The following is a 14,004-nucleotide window of genomic DNA, read 5'->3' on the forward strand; positions in this document are numbered from 1 at the left end:
TTTAGTCATTCCCTGATGACCTTCGTGTGCCACTTTGAGAATTCTTTTTCTTACACCTGTTGAAGGCAGTATTTTGTCAACCCTTAAAATCAAATCCTCTTTCATCCATAGTTCATCAAATATATGCTTAATGGGATCAGGTATCACCCCTTTTCTTATCTCAGAGCCTTTTATACCACACTCCAATCTTTAACATCAATGAGAACACTATCCGCTAACATGGCTTCGCACCATTCATCCTGTGTCACCACTGCTTGATCTATACTCTAGGTTTGTTCATCTTTTTACTTATCATTTATCCCATCCTCCACCACATCTGGATAAACAATCTGCTGCCTTATTCTTAAACCCTGTTAGGTACTCAATTACCCAATTAAAATCTTGTAAACTGGCTACCCACTTGCAGATTCTGTATGGCACTTTATCTAGTCCCTATGTTATGATAATCTCTCTCAAAGGTTTATGATCTGATCTAATGATCAACTTTATACCCCAAAGAAAAGGGCGAAATTTCTCTATTGCCCATTTTATGGCTAGTAGTTCCTTCTCTATTGTGGAGTCATTATTTTTCTGCGACTCTCAAAACCCTAGATGCAAATGCAATGGTGTATTCCTCTTTCTCACCCCTTTGTGATAGAACAGCTCCCAAACCATGGTAACTAGCATCAGTAGTAATTTTAGTGCTCCTTCTAGGATCAAAGTTCTTCAATGTGGGTGCCTTTGTGCGAGCTAACTTAATCTCCTGGAATTCCCTTTCACACTGTTTGGACCATTGGAATCTCACACCTTTTTTTTATTAGGTTTCTCGTATGAGTGGACTTACTAGCTAGACCCAGCACAAATTTGGAATAGTATTCTGCCATGCCTAAAAAGGATACTATTTTCTCCTTGTCTGAAGAAGTAGGAAAATTCACAATATTATCCATTCTCAGCTTTAGGTTCAAACCTCGTTTAGATATAGTGTCGCAAATATTGGATAGATGTTTTACTGAATTTACATTTATCCTTACTCAAGGTTAAACCTGCTTCCATAAGAATATTGAATACTTCCTTCAACCTCTTATCATGTTCCTTGTGATCTTTCCCATAAACTAACACATCATCTTGGAAGCACGAAACACCTTCCATGTAATGAAATAGCTGATACATAATACGTTGGAAAACAGCAGAAGCTGAAACTAATCCAAATGGCATGTGTTTGCATTGAAACAAACCTTCTGGCGTAATAAATGCTGTTATATTCCTCGAGGATGGGTGAAGTACAATCTGGTGATGAGCAGATTTCAAGTCCAAAGTGCTCATAATCTTTGCCTCTTTAATTGTACCCAACATTTCAGAAATATTAAGTAAGGGATGTCTATCTGGTATTGTACATTGATTTACAGACCTTAAATCAATACACAGTCTGTGTTTGCCATTGAGTTTATGTACCACCACCAAAGGAGAAACCCATTGAGCTGCCTCTATTCTTTCAATGACATTCTTCTTCAGGGTTAACAATTCTTCTTTAGCTGCATCCCTGATGGCTAACGGTATACTCCTAAGTTTTTGCACAACAAGAATAGAACCTGGTTTTAATCTGATTTTGTGCATAAAACCCTTGAGACTGCCTAAATCATCTCAAACACTGCATGGTGGGCTAAACCATTATTCCCCTCTATGGCATACATAGTTTCTTCAGCATTCGGATCTTTCTTTATCTTGAGTCGTTTTTGATGTGACCAACTTAGTAATGGATGAGTACCTTTCTTAGAAACCTACACTTTGCCTGTAGCTAACCTGTCTTTGAATTTCAACACAGCCCAAAACCATCCCTCTAAATCTATTTTCTTTCACCATAAGCAACTGGTCGTATATCGACTACACTAAGGGATAGACTTTTTGTAACCCCCTTTCAAACATGTTTGGGCAGCAATGTGTGTTTTGCTCCTGAGTATCACCATGTCAAGTTTCATTGCTTGCAGTTCGATGGTGGCCATGGGCTTTTCGGTGTCGGCATAATCATCCTGAACCGTAATAGCATCAGAGGTTAAGTCAATGAGACATGCGCAGTCTTCCATATCCTCACATAGTTGGGTAAAATGTCCCCGCCTGTTGCATCTTTTGCACAGAGCTTTAATTGCTGGGCATTTGTCACTGCTTGCAAAGTGAGGAGGACTGTCACAGCGAAAACATCTTTTCTTGTCGAATTCATCCTTTCTGCCTCTGTACTTTACATTTCTCCTTTTTCCATTATCCTTCCTAGCATTTTGCCTTTTGTTGTCATATTTCTTTGTCAATACGGTAGCTATCTGCATAACTTGTTTTTCTTCATTCTACTCTCCAACTCAACTCATTGGTGGGTATGTTCCACTTCCTCTGCTACCCTTATGACTGTCAGTGGACGGGTTGTTTTTGGCACATGGTGTTTCTCTTACTTTTTCATTGCAACATTCAAGCATAAAATGATCTTGTAGCCTTTCATTTAACAAGCAGCCAAATGCACATGAAGCCGCGAGTCCCCTCAATGGCGTGATACACTGTTCCACAGATTAATCCTTCCTCTGTTTACTTTTTCCAAAGTGGTATCTTTCTAAAATGATGCTTATGCATTGTTCATAGTGTTTTTCCAACATCTTGATGCATTTCTCATACTCTGATATACTACCAGATTCTTTTTTAGGTAGTGGGGGAAGATTTTTGAATTGCTCTTGGTTGTAGTTCCCAAGAAAGTGCATAAGCAGACATTTCTCTCTCTCTCCAGAAAAATTAACTCCATGCATAACCAAGTCATAATGGTCGAACCACTTCCAGGGTATGGTTGTTTCTCCTTGCATTTCCAGAAAGTAATTTGGTGGAGGTACACCTTGCATGGCCATTGTGTTCACAGGGAATTTGGTTCTGGCGTTCTTTAGAGACCAGTTCAATTGATGGTCACATGGTGATTGTGAGAGTTGAGGTGGTTTAGTTAAATTTTATTTGAAGAAAGAAATGTACTTGTAACATGTTTTTATTGCCTTGATTTGGGTGGCAAAACACAATTGTACTGATATTGGTTACAGTAATGCTAAATCATATAGAGCAGGTTCTGTGTTTTGCTGCACATGTTAGTGTATAGGTTATAACATTGTTGCTTGGCAGGAACTTGAAAATATACTTTGTGTATATTTATTACAAAAGTTGTTGGGTTAAGCGTTAATTATATTGCAGCTGTCAAAGGGTTAAGTAGCAATACGTGAGAAGTAGCATTACTAATATTGTATAACTGAGCTGTCTTGCTTTAATATATTAATTCAAAATGCAACTGTTCTGGCGTTGCTCTTTTTTATGTGCTGACTTTAAGCCCAGATGGGGTAGCGAAACCATTGGTTTTGTTATTTAATTTGCCTTAGCAACACAAAATGGCGTCACATTTTCTGACACCGCTTGGTACTTTCCTCAAACACGCCAATAGCTGGAGAAGTCACGGAACATGTGGTGGGTCTTTGAATACAATTGTTATTTCTTTGGAAGGAACGTTGCTGGGCAACCACAGGACGTGCATGCGTGCGCCTTATTGAGAGGGCCAAAGGAGCACTCGCGCTAGATCTCCAATTTAGTAAAGATCCACTCTGCTCCCATACAGTACATCGCCTCCCACTCAGCATCTGTTCGCAGGCTTAAGTGGTACTCTGTTCTCTGACCTGTTATATGCTCGCTTGGTTGACTCTGCCTGCTTCCAAACAGCTGCTCCCAACGTTCGCTCGGTCTGGTGCTGCCGTTACTCGTGGTGCCACTGCAGCTAGAAATCCTTATCGCCAGTGAAATGATTCCTCTCACACAAGTAAGTGTTGGTTTATTTTATTTATTTTTTATTGGTACAAATAAGATCTTATGTACGCCCCACCGGCCTTGTCCACAGCTCCTTCCAACTGACTGGACTTCTTCCAAAATACTCATTCCACCCTTACACGTTCTGCATTCCACACACCCATAAAAGCATAACCAGAATGCTACACATCAACTCACTTGCACTGACCTTTCAGCTCGTGCTTCTTGAAGATGACTCCTCTTGAGTTGCTGTGATTTCTTTTTGAAAGCTGACTATTTAGGAAAATGTTTCGAAGAGCATCTGACTTTGCCAATTGACTTTGATATGTTTTATTTATATCGCGTTCACACACAAGTGTTTCAGAGCGCGACCAAGCAAAGGGAGGGGAACAAGGGAGAACAAACAACGATCTTACTAGGCCTAGTGACACTTGCAACGCGCAAGTACATGGAAAAAGGGGAACGTGCGTGGAAGGGGGAGAAGTGGAAAGTGCGGAACAGAGGAGAGAACAGAAAATAAATAAAGGCAGTGAAAAGTGGTAGTGCAGCCGGCAAGTGCAATATTAGTCGGAGTATATCTGATAAGTGAAGAAACTGATCAGCAGGGGAGAAGAGGGGCAAAGGCATATGCGAAGAGGAAGGTCTTAAGATGCTTCTGGAATAGGAGATGGTTCTCAAGTTTCAGGGTAGCTGGGAGGCTGTTCCAAAGGGAGGCCCCAGCCGAAGACACAGCTATTCCCTCCCAGCTTGTTTCTTTGAAAAAGACTGACCCTGAGGGAGTTGGAGGTAGAGGAGCGAAGGGCTCGAGAGGGGATGTATTTACGGAGGGATAGTTGAAGATATTTTGGACCCAGGTGCCAGAAAGCCTTGTGGACAATGCAGAGGGTTTTAAATGTAATCCTTGTATCCACTGGGAGCCAATGAAAGGATTTCAGAGCTGGAGAGATACGCTCCCAGGACTTGAGTCCAAGGACAAGCCTTGCAGTCCTATTCTGGATTAGTTGTAAAGGGCGGAGAGTGAAGGCAGGTAGATTTAGAAAGAGGCTGTTAGTCCAACCTTGAGAGAACCAGAGCTTGGGAGACAGTGACTTTCTGAGGGAAGGAGAGGAAAGGCAGAGTACCTCTAAGGAGGTGCAGTAAGAAGTTTGACTTTTTAGAGGTGTCAGAGATGTGTGCAGAGAAGGAAAGTGTGGAGTCAAAGATGACCCTGAGATTCTTAGCCTTGCAAGTAGGGGGGTAGAAGGAGGGCCAAGGGAGGCAGGCTAGAGAGCGAGGGGAAAAGATGGTGACGGTGCACCAATGAGGAGGTTCTCAGTCTTGTTGGCATTTAGACAAAGATCGTTGACGGCACACCAATTTTAAATGACGATAAGGCAATCTGAGATGAGGGAAAGAGAGGAGGTGTTTGAGGGAAACCTGAAGAGGAGTTGGGTGTCGTCAGCGTAGCCCTGAAGTTTGAGCAGAGAAAGGAATTGGGCCTTCTTTAACCCATTGGCTTTGGCAGTGCTTGTTCCCTTACAGGTTTTAATTGTTGAGTACTCCTAAAGCTGGGATAAAAGACTGCCTGCATCCCTTTGGAAGAATCTAACTGTTTTTATAGAATTCCAGTCAGTTCTGATCTAACAATAACCTTTCCCTCCTTTAATAACTCAATACTGCAAAGGTGATACAAAATAAGTGTTATACTGACCTCAAATGACATCCCCTCTGGGTCCTGGAAAATGTGTAACATATGAATGAATTCCTCACCTGCTTTATTGTTCACTTTTTGAATTGAATTTTAACTTGGGATTAATGTTACTGGTAGTTACTGCTTTTTAAAGAATGCTTTAAATATCTGTATAAATAAATACACACTTAAAGTTATATAATAAATATGCAAGTGTTTAATTGGATACCTTTTTTTTGCTTGCCGATTTCATTGTACAGCTCAAGATAAGCCTGGCTGCTCAGTCACACTGCCAAATTGTGTAGTGCAGGCCTATATTAAAAGGTGCGTTACCTAATACCAAGAGATAAGTCTTGTGTAGTCCCACACCAGTTGGACTGCACAAATTCTTACCGAACAGTCTTCTGGTGGTTTTTCCTCCATTGCTGCAGTTTTCGGACTACATTTGGCCATATTGGCTGAAAACAGTGGCTTGTGCAATTATCAATTTGGGTTTTCTGCTGATGGGCGTGTATCCTGCTCTACCTGCTTCGTTTTGCTAACTCCACTTCCATGCTGGCACCAATCCATTGAACGGCTGCTTGACCCCAGGTGCTCCTGCTTTGGCGCTGACCACTGCCATCGCCTAGAAAGGGTATTGGGGCACCAAACCCCCACATCATCTTCTCCATGGTCTGCCCTGGGTGGTTTCCACCCTTGTCCCACTAGTCTCCAGGCTGGGAACATCTTCTGCTGGGTTCCTCCCTCCTTTCGCCTGCCTAGCTGCCAGAATCTAGTGGGGTTCGCCCACCAACCTAGAGTCTTCCTCGCAATTGCTTTCTCTGCTGGCTTCAGGGGCTCCATTGTGGGATGGCAGCTTGTTCTTCCTTCTGTATCCTGTAATACTGCAGCTAGGAAAAGAAGCCTTTTACTGAACAGGTTGTTTCTTCTTCTGGGAAACTACTTTCTGGGCCTAAACACTGTGGGGCCTATCACTGGGTCCTGAGGTGTTCGGTTCTTATTGTTACCGTCGGGGTGGTTCATCTTGTCCAGGATGATGAGTTTGCAAAAGCAAGTCTTTGCTTCGTTTTACCATTCAATAACATTGGGGGTCTACCTACTGTGCTGCAAATTCTCCTGTGGCTCCTGTTTCTTAAATAGACCTCTATCCTTTCCTTGAGGTCTCCTGGGGTTGTAGCGCGAAACCCACATCTGTGGCGTAGAAGAGTTTTGCCTTCATTTTCCCCATTCATGCTGATCGCCTGCTGACTATCGATTGGTTTTTCTTGGTTTCTTTTTTCTTTTTTTTTTTTTACCTTTTCAACTTGCTTTGGAACTCTATTGACGCGATTCTGGGGTACTTATTGCACCTGGACATTTTTTCTATACTCATGTGGGATTAAAGAAGTTGTAGGCTAAGAACTAGAATTTCAATTACCAGTGATTTCTTTTTTTAATGCATTTTTAAAGTTCTGCTCTGAGATTCTTGAAATGAGAATACATATTTACTCAGCCTTTTTAATAACACTATATTTCCATCAAGTGTTTCTGCATTTACAGTGCTAATGTGTATATAGATTTTTTTTGGTGGCCTCTGCTTGTGTTTTAGAATTACTTTCTACCCTCTAGCCCTGTATTTGACTGTGATGTGTGCATTTGTATTTTACAGATACTGTGCCATAGAGCAGGTGTCTGCAACATTTGGCTCTCTAGATGGTTTGGAATTATAACTACCATCGGGGCCACCCAGCATAGTCGATGGTGGAGCATCATGCGATCCTAGTTTAAAACGTCTGCTGAGCCGTATGTTGCATGCCCCTGACAAAGAGGGTCAAAAATATTGTGAATTGTTGCTGTGGGCCTAAGAATCCTATTGTGACTTTTTTAACTGTGTGTTCATATCTAGATCCCTTGTCTTAACACCTGTAGTGTTTCTTGTATGTCCCTGCCACCAGGTAGTTGACATACAAAATTATATGCGAGTGGGTTGTGCATAGGCACTAGATATTTTTAACTGTTAGCGATGTATGATTTACTTTTTCTCTGCCTCCCCCCACATCCTATGTTTTCTGCCTATCCTCAGTGGAAACACGTTTAAGTATAGAGGTGAGAAGTGCCATACTTGACTTTAATGTTTTCATAATATACGGTATATTTGTATACCATGTTATACTTGCTGAAGTATTACTTGAACTGATAGTTACGTGTAATGTAATAAATGTATATATATTTCAGTATTTTCGGGTGGTGTATTTTCTAGAAGTGTGTGAACTAATAGTACCTTTTTGTGTCGGCCTACTTCCCCTTACAAAGATTTAAGCCTCTTTGCTATGCCCCTCTTCCTACCTGTAAGAGAGGTCCAGCTTTCTTATTGGCTGGGTGTTTTTACCCAAGTTAGTGCTTGTACAGCCCTAAACATTGGGTCGCACAAAAACTGCTGTAAGCATGCCTAACCAGCCAGGTGACCAAAATCCCTGTAGTCATTTATTCTTTTGCTATGCAAAAATGTAAAATAAAGGACAAAGTATTTTAATTGTCGCTTCTATATCCGTATCTACAAGCGCTTTCACTTCGTTTTGATATTTTCCAACTTATGTGCATTTAACATTTGAACATTGTCTTTTTAGGTTGGCACGCAGAACAGTCTTGAGCTCCTGGATGATCCAAAAGCTGTAATTGTGGATGAAATAGCCTTAAAACTCGGACTGAGAAAGGTAGAAAAAATTATTTTCCCATCACAGATTTGTTTTTCTGTCACTGCAGTATTTAAACAGCCAGCAGCAAACGTGGATAGCATTGTTATCAATTATACCACCTCTCATGCCACTGTACAGGCCCTGGTCCTATCTCTTGAGTAGTTAGATGAAACACATGGCTCACCCACACCCGCCCTTATGAGAAGCGTACTCTGTGCTGTTTCCTACTTCATGAATGGTCTACCTAAATACAACTGCACTTCTCAAACTTAATTGGCTGTCCCTCCAAGCATGCCTAACCTTCAAAGTCGGCTGCATCCTACACAAAGTACTCTTTAAGACACGCTTCCTCCCACCTGGTTGATGGTACTCGTTTGTGGTCAGCACATTACAGGAATTTAGGACTGGCCTAACTAGAGCAGCGGAGAAAACAAGAAGCAAGAATTCTAGTCTGTGCCTTCTTACTGTGTGATCTCGTACCCATCAGCATCACCTGCCCCACCTTCATGACATGTGTGAAAGAAATTGACTCATTCAAAGAGTACCTTTTTACAACCCGAACGATATACCCACCAAACCCACCCACCAATATAACTGCTGGCAACTCTTTGTTCATTTCACATCCTTCATTTGTACTCGCCTACCACCCCTTTTAGCACTCACGTTTTCATCGTTAATTGTAAATGTTAATGGATGCCTTCTCAACAATACCCTGTTAAGTGACAAATTCCTAGCTCGGTTAATTTACCATCTATCTGCATGCCAGACAGACATCTGGTTCTATCCAACCTCATACTGCTTGCACAACTTGCCTCAAAATCGATGAACTAAAATGGAGCTGCCCGTGGGCTAGAAATCCCAAAATCTTGGAACATCAGTGCCTTATTTACGAATCACCACTTTCCTTCAATTCTTTCAAAGTCCTATGTTGTATAGTTGGGGGAACCATTGGATTCAGGGGACCACCACCCGCTTTATTTGAAGTATGCACCGGAGGAGGTAAATGGTAGGTCCTTGATTCATGTAAACACCCCTATTTGTAGTGAACTGGGTTCTGTGGCCCAAGCTAAAGGAATTGCAGACCTAAATTGTGCATTTCTAATGTAGACCGAAACCCTGCTCATAACTGTTCCGTGTTGACCAAACCAAAAAGAAGTCTTTGACACCAAAATTAAATATTTCTGGAAGACCAGGAGACTTCCCAGCTGCACCTACCCGCTGTTACCGCAGTCAGAAAAAGTGCCACCTTAAGGACTTTATTTGAGCACAGACTGTGTATGATCATTGCGTCGCTGTGCCCATGTCTGAGAGCCCGCATCAGAAGCACTCAATGACAAGTCCAGTACGGGGAAGCAAACACTAGTCTAGTAAGCATTCAGTCTTCCAAGCCTCAATAAATCTATCCGGTCCACTCCATGTGGGTTGAAGAGATGAATCCAAGATGGCTGTCCCCCGCTTTGATAACCCAGGCATTGGTGTTGCAGCACTGTTTGAGGCAGAATTCTGGTTTTGGGGTTTCTGCTGTCCCTTTCTGGGGACTCCTTAATTTTCTGTAACCCCCCCCTTTTCTGTCGACACCCCCCCACCGCCTCTCCCTTTGATTTTTTTTAAGGATCTCTGACCACTTGTCATTTGAGGAACTTCTACTGAAGTCTCCGTGCCACAGCATCCCTTTTTATAGTATGTTTGGCTTCAGTAGAAGTGAAGGCAGAATTACTGCATTAGTAGCCCAATGTACCTTTTTGGTAGCGATTGAGGTACTAATGTAGATGTTTAAGTCCTGCTATGAGCCATTTTGTTTTTGAGGCCTTTCTTTTTTTAGAGAAACTACGAAGTAGGCTTACGTGGGTGTCTGTGCACATAAGGGGCCGTGCTCTGCTGGCTGGCTGTCTTCTGGGCCATTGGAATCTGCTTGGCCAGTGTTAAGATAGAATTGGTATTTTCAGTGGCCTCTTTTTATGGCTCCCCAACATTACTTTTGCTATCTTTTTTTTTTTTTCATCACTGGCCTATTTTTGGTGGCGGAGGGATTCTCCTTTTTGGGTAAGAATTTGTAGAGTAACTGGTGTGCGACTTTACAAGACCTATCTCTTGGTATTGGGTAACCCACCTTTTATTATAGGCCTGTACTACACAAGTTGGTGGTGTGACTGAGCAGCCAGGTTTATCTTAAGAGGAGTAACGTGAGCTGTACAATGAAATCAGTAAATGCAGGTATTAAAGTAAACACTTACACACTAAAGTTATAGCATAAATATTTTTGAGGCTTGTGGATCTGCTTGGATCACATGCTATGCATAGGCCGACATCTAGTGGTACCCGCAAAGTATTACATTTTTTGTTTTTGAAACTTGAAAAGGGACGTCGACAGGGCGTGTCAGTAATACTATCCCTAGTGTGCCGTCCACTGGACCCATGGTCCTTTACGCGCCAAGGTCCCTCAGATTGTTTTTTTCCCGCCATCATAGTTGGACACATATTGCAAAGTTCCTTCTTCTGACTGATACCATTACTTATAAAAGTTTAAATTTAGACTTTCTTTCTGTCCTTTCGACAACCGTACACTGCAAGATCTCCGGCGACAGCTTTCGAAGACAAGACCATCCGTCGATGGCGACTCCCGTCTCAGCAAACTTTACGTAGGCCCCATCGGGCCTCGGCCCTATACATTAGGGAGAGTGGGGGGAGGTCCTAATCCATCTCACTTAGATAATGCATATTTCCTTGTATTTCACCAGGCTGCCATCCTTCCATATTATGGAAAATAGACCTTTTATATTCTGTCCTTCCTGTAACAGGAAGTTTCCCTGGAAGGATTTATGATAGATTCACACTGAGTGTGTGACCTTTGCTTCCCTAGAGACCACTCATAAAAAGAGTGCAAGTCCTGCAAACTGTTTCGGCCAAAGTCTTTAAAGTGCCGCAAAACTAAACGCTGGGTCTGCCGTGCCATGCCATGCAGGCTGAGGACACTATGGACGTCGAGGGAGCCTCCAGCAATGGCAGTGTCCGTGCCCTAAGTGACGCCGGGGGTGATCGGGATCCGATGGATTACTGTGTGTGAGCCCCCGTCAGGCAGGCCAGCGGTTCTGCTATGGAGACGACACCCGGCAGCTCAAGCACCTCCATGACACGCCACACTAAGCACATCCCCCCACGGCCGACAGTCGACCATGTCGTTGACCGATTGAAAGGGGCCCTTAGGGGTCCCTCGTGCTATGGAAACAAGGCAATAAACATACACGAAAAGATGCGCCAGACACAAGGTTCAAATTCCCAATGCTAGGGTTTATTGCAAGCAAGAATAGTCCCAATTGGTCAATTCTGGTCTCACGCCCCGCGACGTGAGTTTCCTAGACCTCGAGGGACGCAAGAGAGCGAAATATGTACATCAGTTACATATATACAAAATGCATATCATACAATCAGAATGTCATGTTTAACACCCCCTTTGGTTAGCTTCTTTGAACTCGGGATGACGATGGACATTTCCGACGGGTATGACAATTAGGACACTTTCGATGTCTATTCTAGTAACAATGTGCAATTTAGAAAGTGCGGATGATTCTTTTAGTTGTTGAACAGAACACAGTGGTTCTGTTCTTGGAAGCAAGCTACACACGGGGGAAGAGCCACATTCCATACTTTGCTATCTATGAGGTACTATTCGTGTCCTGGGAGCCGACACGCTCTAAAGGGTTTTGCGAAGGGGGGCCGTAGGAAGAGCATAATTCAAGCCTTTAGCTGTTTTATTCTAACATATTCTACCATCGTACGAGACTGGCTGGCAGCTGTGAAGTGATTAAATGCCCTGTAGCTCCCCAAGGCTACAGAGAGGGAGCATGAGCATTCCTTTCTGAGCTACTCATGAGGAGTTTCAACGAACTCCTCAGTCTCGCGACCTTGTCCTTTCATATTCAGACAACAATGTTAACAGTTGAGCAGAGTAAGCAGAATTTGCAAGAATTGCAAGCTGCAAAGCAGTTTAGACAGAAAGCAATGAGCAATGGTTAACAAGCAAAATGGCGATTCTTGCTACGTTTAAAATGGCCGCTTGTTGGTCAAGCATAGCAGTCTATATTTCTATAATTCGGTGCATAAGACGGTTGGCCTACGGCCATCAAGTTACGTCTGTCATTCAAATGAAGAGTATTCACTTTTCCAGATTGACACGATGAGCCACCCAAAAATCCCTGTCCTCTGGGCCATCGCGGTCGCGATCACCACACGACAGGTCCCTGAAAAAGACTCCATATTCAGTTTCCGGCACTGAAACCAAATCAGGGCTGACACCCTGCTCAAGGCAAAGACGTTGAAAAACTCCTCGATGCCCCAAGCCTCAAAATCACAAGGTTAAAAAATGAGGGATTATTCTGCCCCTAAAGACACCCTGTCAGGGACAAAGCATCACAAACCGCCCCCTGTTCCAGAGCCTTTGCCTACACCTGTTCCCTCAGTGTTGCCAAGCTCCTCCCAATGGACTGCGGAACAGGATCATGAGGAGAATGTCTACTTTTGTAAATTTCTTTGATCAACACCCAGATCAACTTACCAGTCTCCAGGAGCCCCCTCAAAGCGTAACATCTAACAAACAGCCTGACGCCAAAAGAGGCTTCTACATTTCAAGACGTGGTTGATGACACATGGCACCCAAGACTCCCTAGACCCTGGCTCATTAGCAGACCCAGAAGACCAAGGGGGACATGGATCAATACTATGACTGTGATGTATAAATCATCCAATCCCCAGACCATACCTACCAACCTAGTGGCTGATTTCCTGGTGGACAACCAGCTGCACTACAATGACCTGCTGTTAAAACCTGCAGAACACTTTAAGATAGATACTCGGGAAGCTCAAGTTGATAGAGATCTGCAGCACAGTTCATCCCACTGCTTCAATATGTAAATAGGCATATTCAGCCTTTCTACTTAGCCCCAATCTGACAAGGCAGTCAACCCATGCATTGAAAAATTGTTTAGACCAGCTCCATCAGACCCTGTGTACATTAGGGGGCAGCTAAAGCCAGACTCTCTCGTAGTCCCCACCCCAAGGAAGCAAGCAGGAGAAAGGTTAGCCTCTGCCAAAGCACCTCCTGACAAGGAGAGCAAGAGGATCTACACCCTAGGCAGAAAAGTATGTGCCTCGTCTGCCTATTAAGTGAGGATAGCTAACAACACTTCTCCAGCCTGAGGTCTTGCATGGATTCATATGCTCATGAATATTCCCCATCGTCAGGCTGGGAATCCTCTGTTTAAAAAAGAAATACATTTCTGATGTTTGTTACTCTGCTTAGAATCACATGCTGTGCATAGTCCGACATCCAGTGTTCACTGCGGAGTATTGCATTTTGTTTTTCGTAGTCGAAAAGGGGACGTCGACAAGGCGTGTCTGTAACACTATCCCTATAGTGACGTCCGTTGTACCCACAATCCCTCACGCGTCGAGGTCCCTCAGATTGTTTTTTTCCGCCCAGTTATTGGTCGCCTCTATGTGAAGCTCCTCGAGAGACATTGCGAAATCATTTCTTCGACCCTTGGTCATTTATTATTATTAATATCTAACACATAGATCCCTCCCTCGACGAAGCTGCAAGCTTTTTCTCCACCGAGCAAGATCTTCGACATAAGGACGAGCGGAGGATATCCTTGGGTGTTGCTGAACACGTGGCCTGGCCTCGCCGGCCTTACACAGTAGGGAGAGTGGGGTTGTGTGATCTTTTCTTTGCACTCCGAGAATGCCTTTCTCTTTCCCCTCCCTCTCTTTCGAGGTCGTAATCACACTTCTTGCCCTCAGCTATGGAGAGGACGCCCTTTAGGTTTTGCTCACTTTGCAAAGGCAAATATACCTGGAAGGACAAGCACAAACGGT

At 43.3% G+C, this 14,004-nt stretch overlaps 1 protein-coding gene across 1 annotated transcript in view; it reads left to right on the top strand.

Annotated features, from left to right (window-relative positions):
* Nucleotides 1–14,004, top strand: part of NPLOC4 (NPL4 homolog, ubiquitin recognition factor) — an 847,851-nt gene that overhangs the window by 191,628 nt on the left and 642,219 nt on the right. Inside the window, exon 9 of the mRNA XM_069655142.1 lies at nt 8,065–8,151. Within this exon, the coding sequence (XP_069511243.1) occupies nt 8,065–8,151 (87 nt within the window). The remainder of the gene's footprint in view (nt 1–8,064; nt 8,152–14,004) is intronic.

Source organism: Ambystoma mexicanum, chromosome 3q, assembly GCF_040938575.1.
Source record: "Ambystoma mexicanum isolate Mex_15411 chromosome 3q, UKY_AmexF1_1, whole genome shotgun sequence".
In the NCBI taxonomy this organism is placed as follows: domain Eukaryota; kingdom Metazoa; phylum Chordata; class Amphibia; order Caudata; family Ambystomatidae; genus Ambystoma; species Ambystoma mexicanum.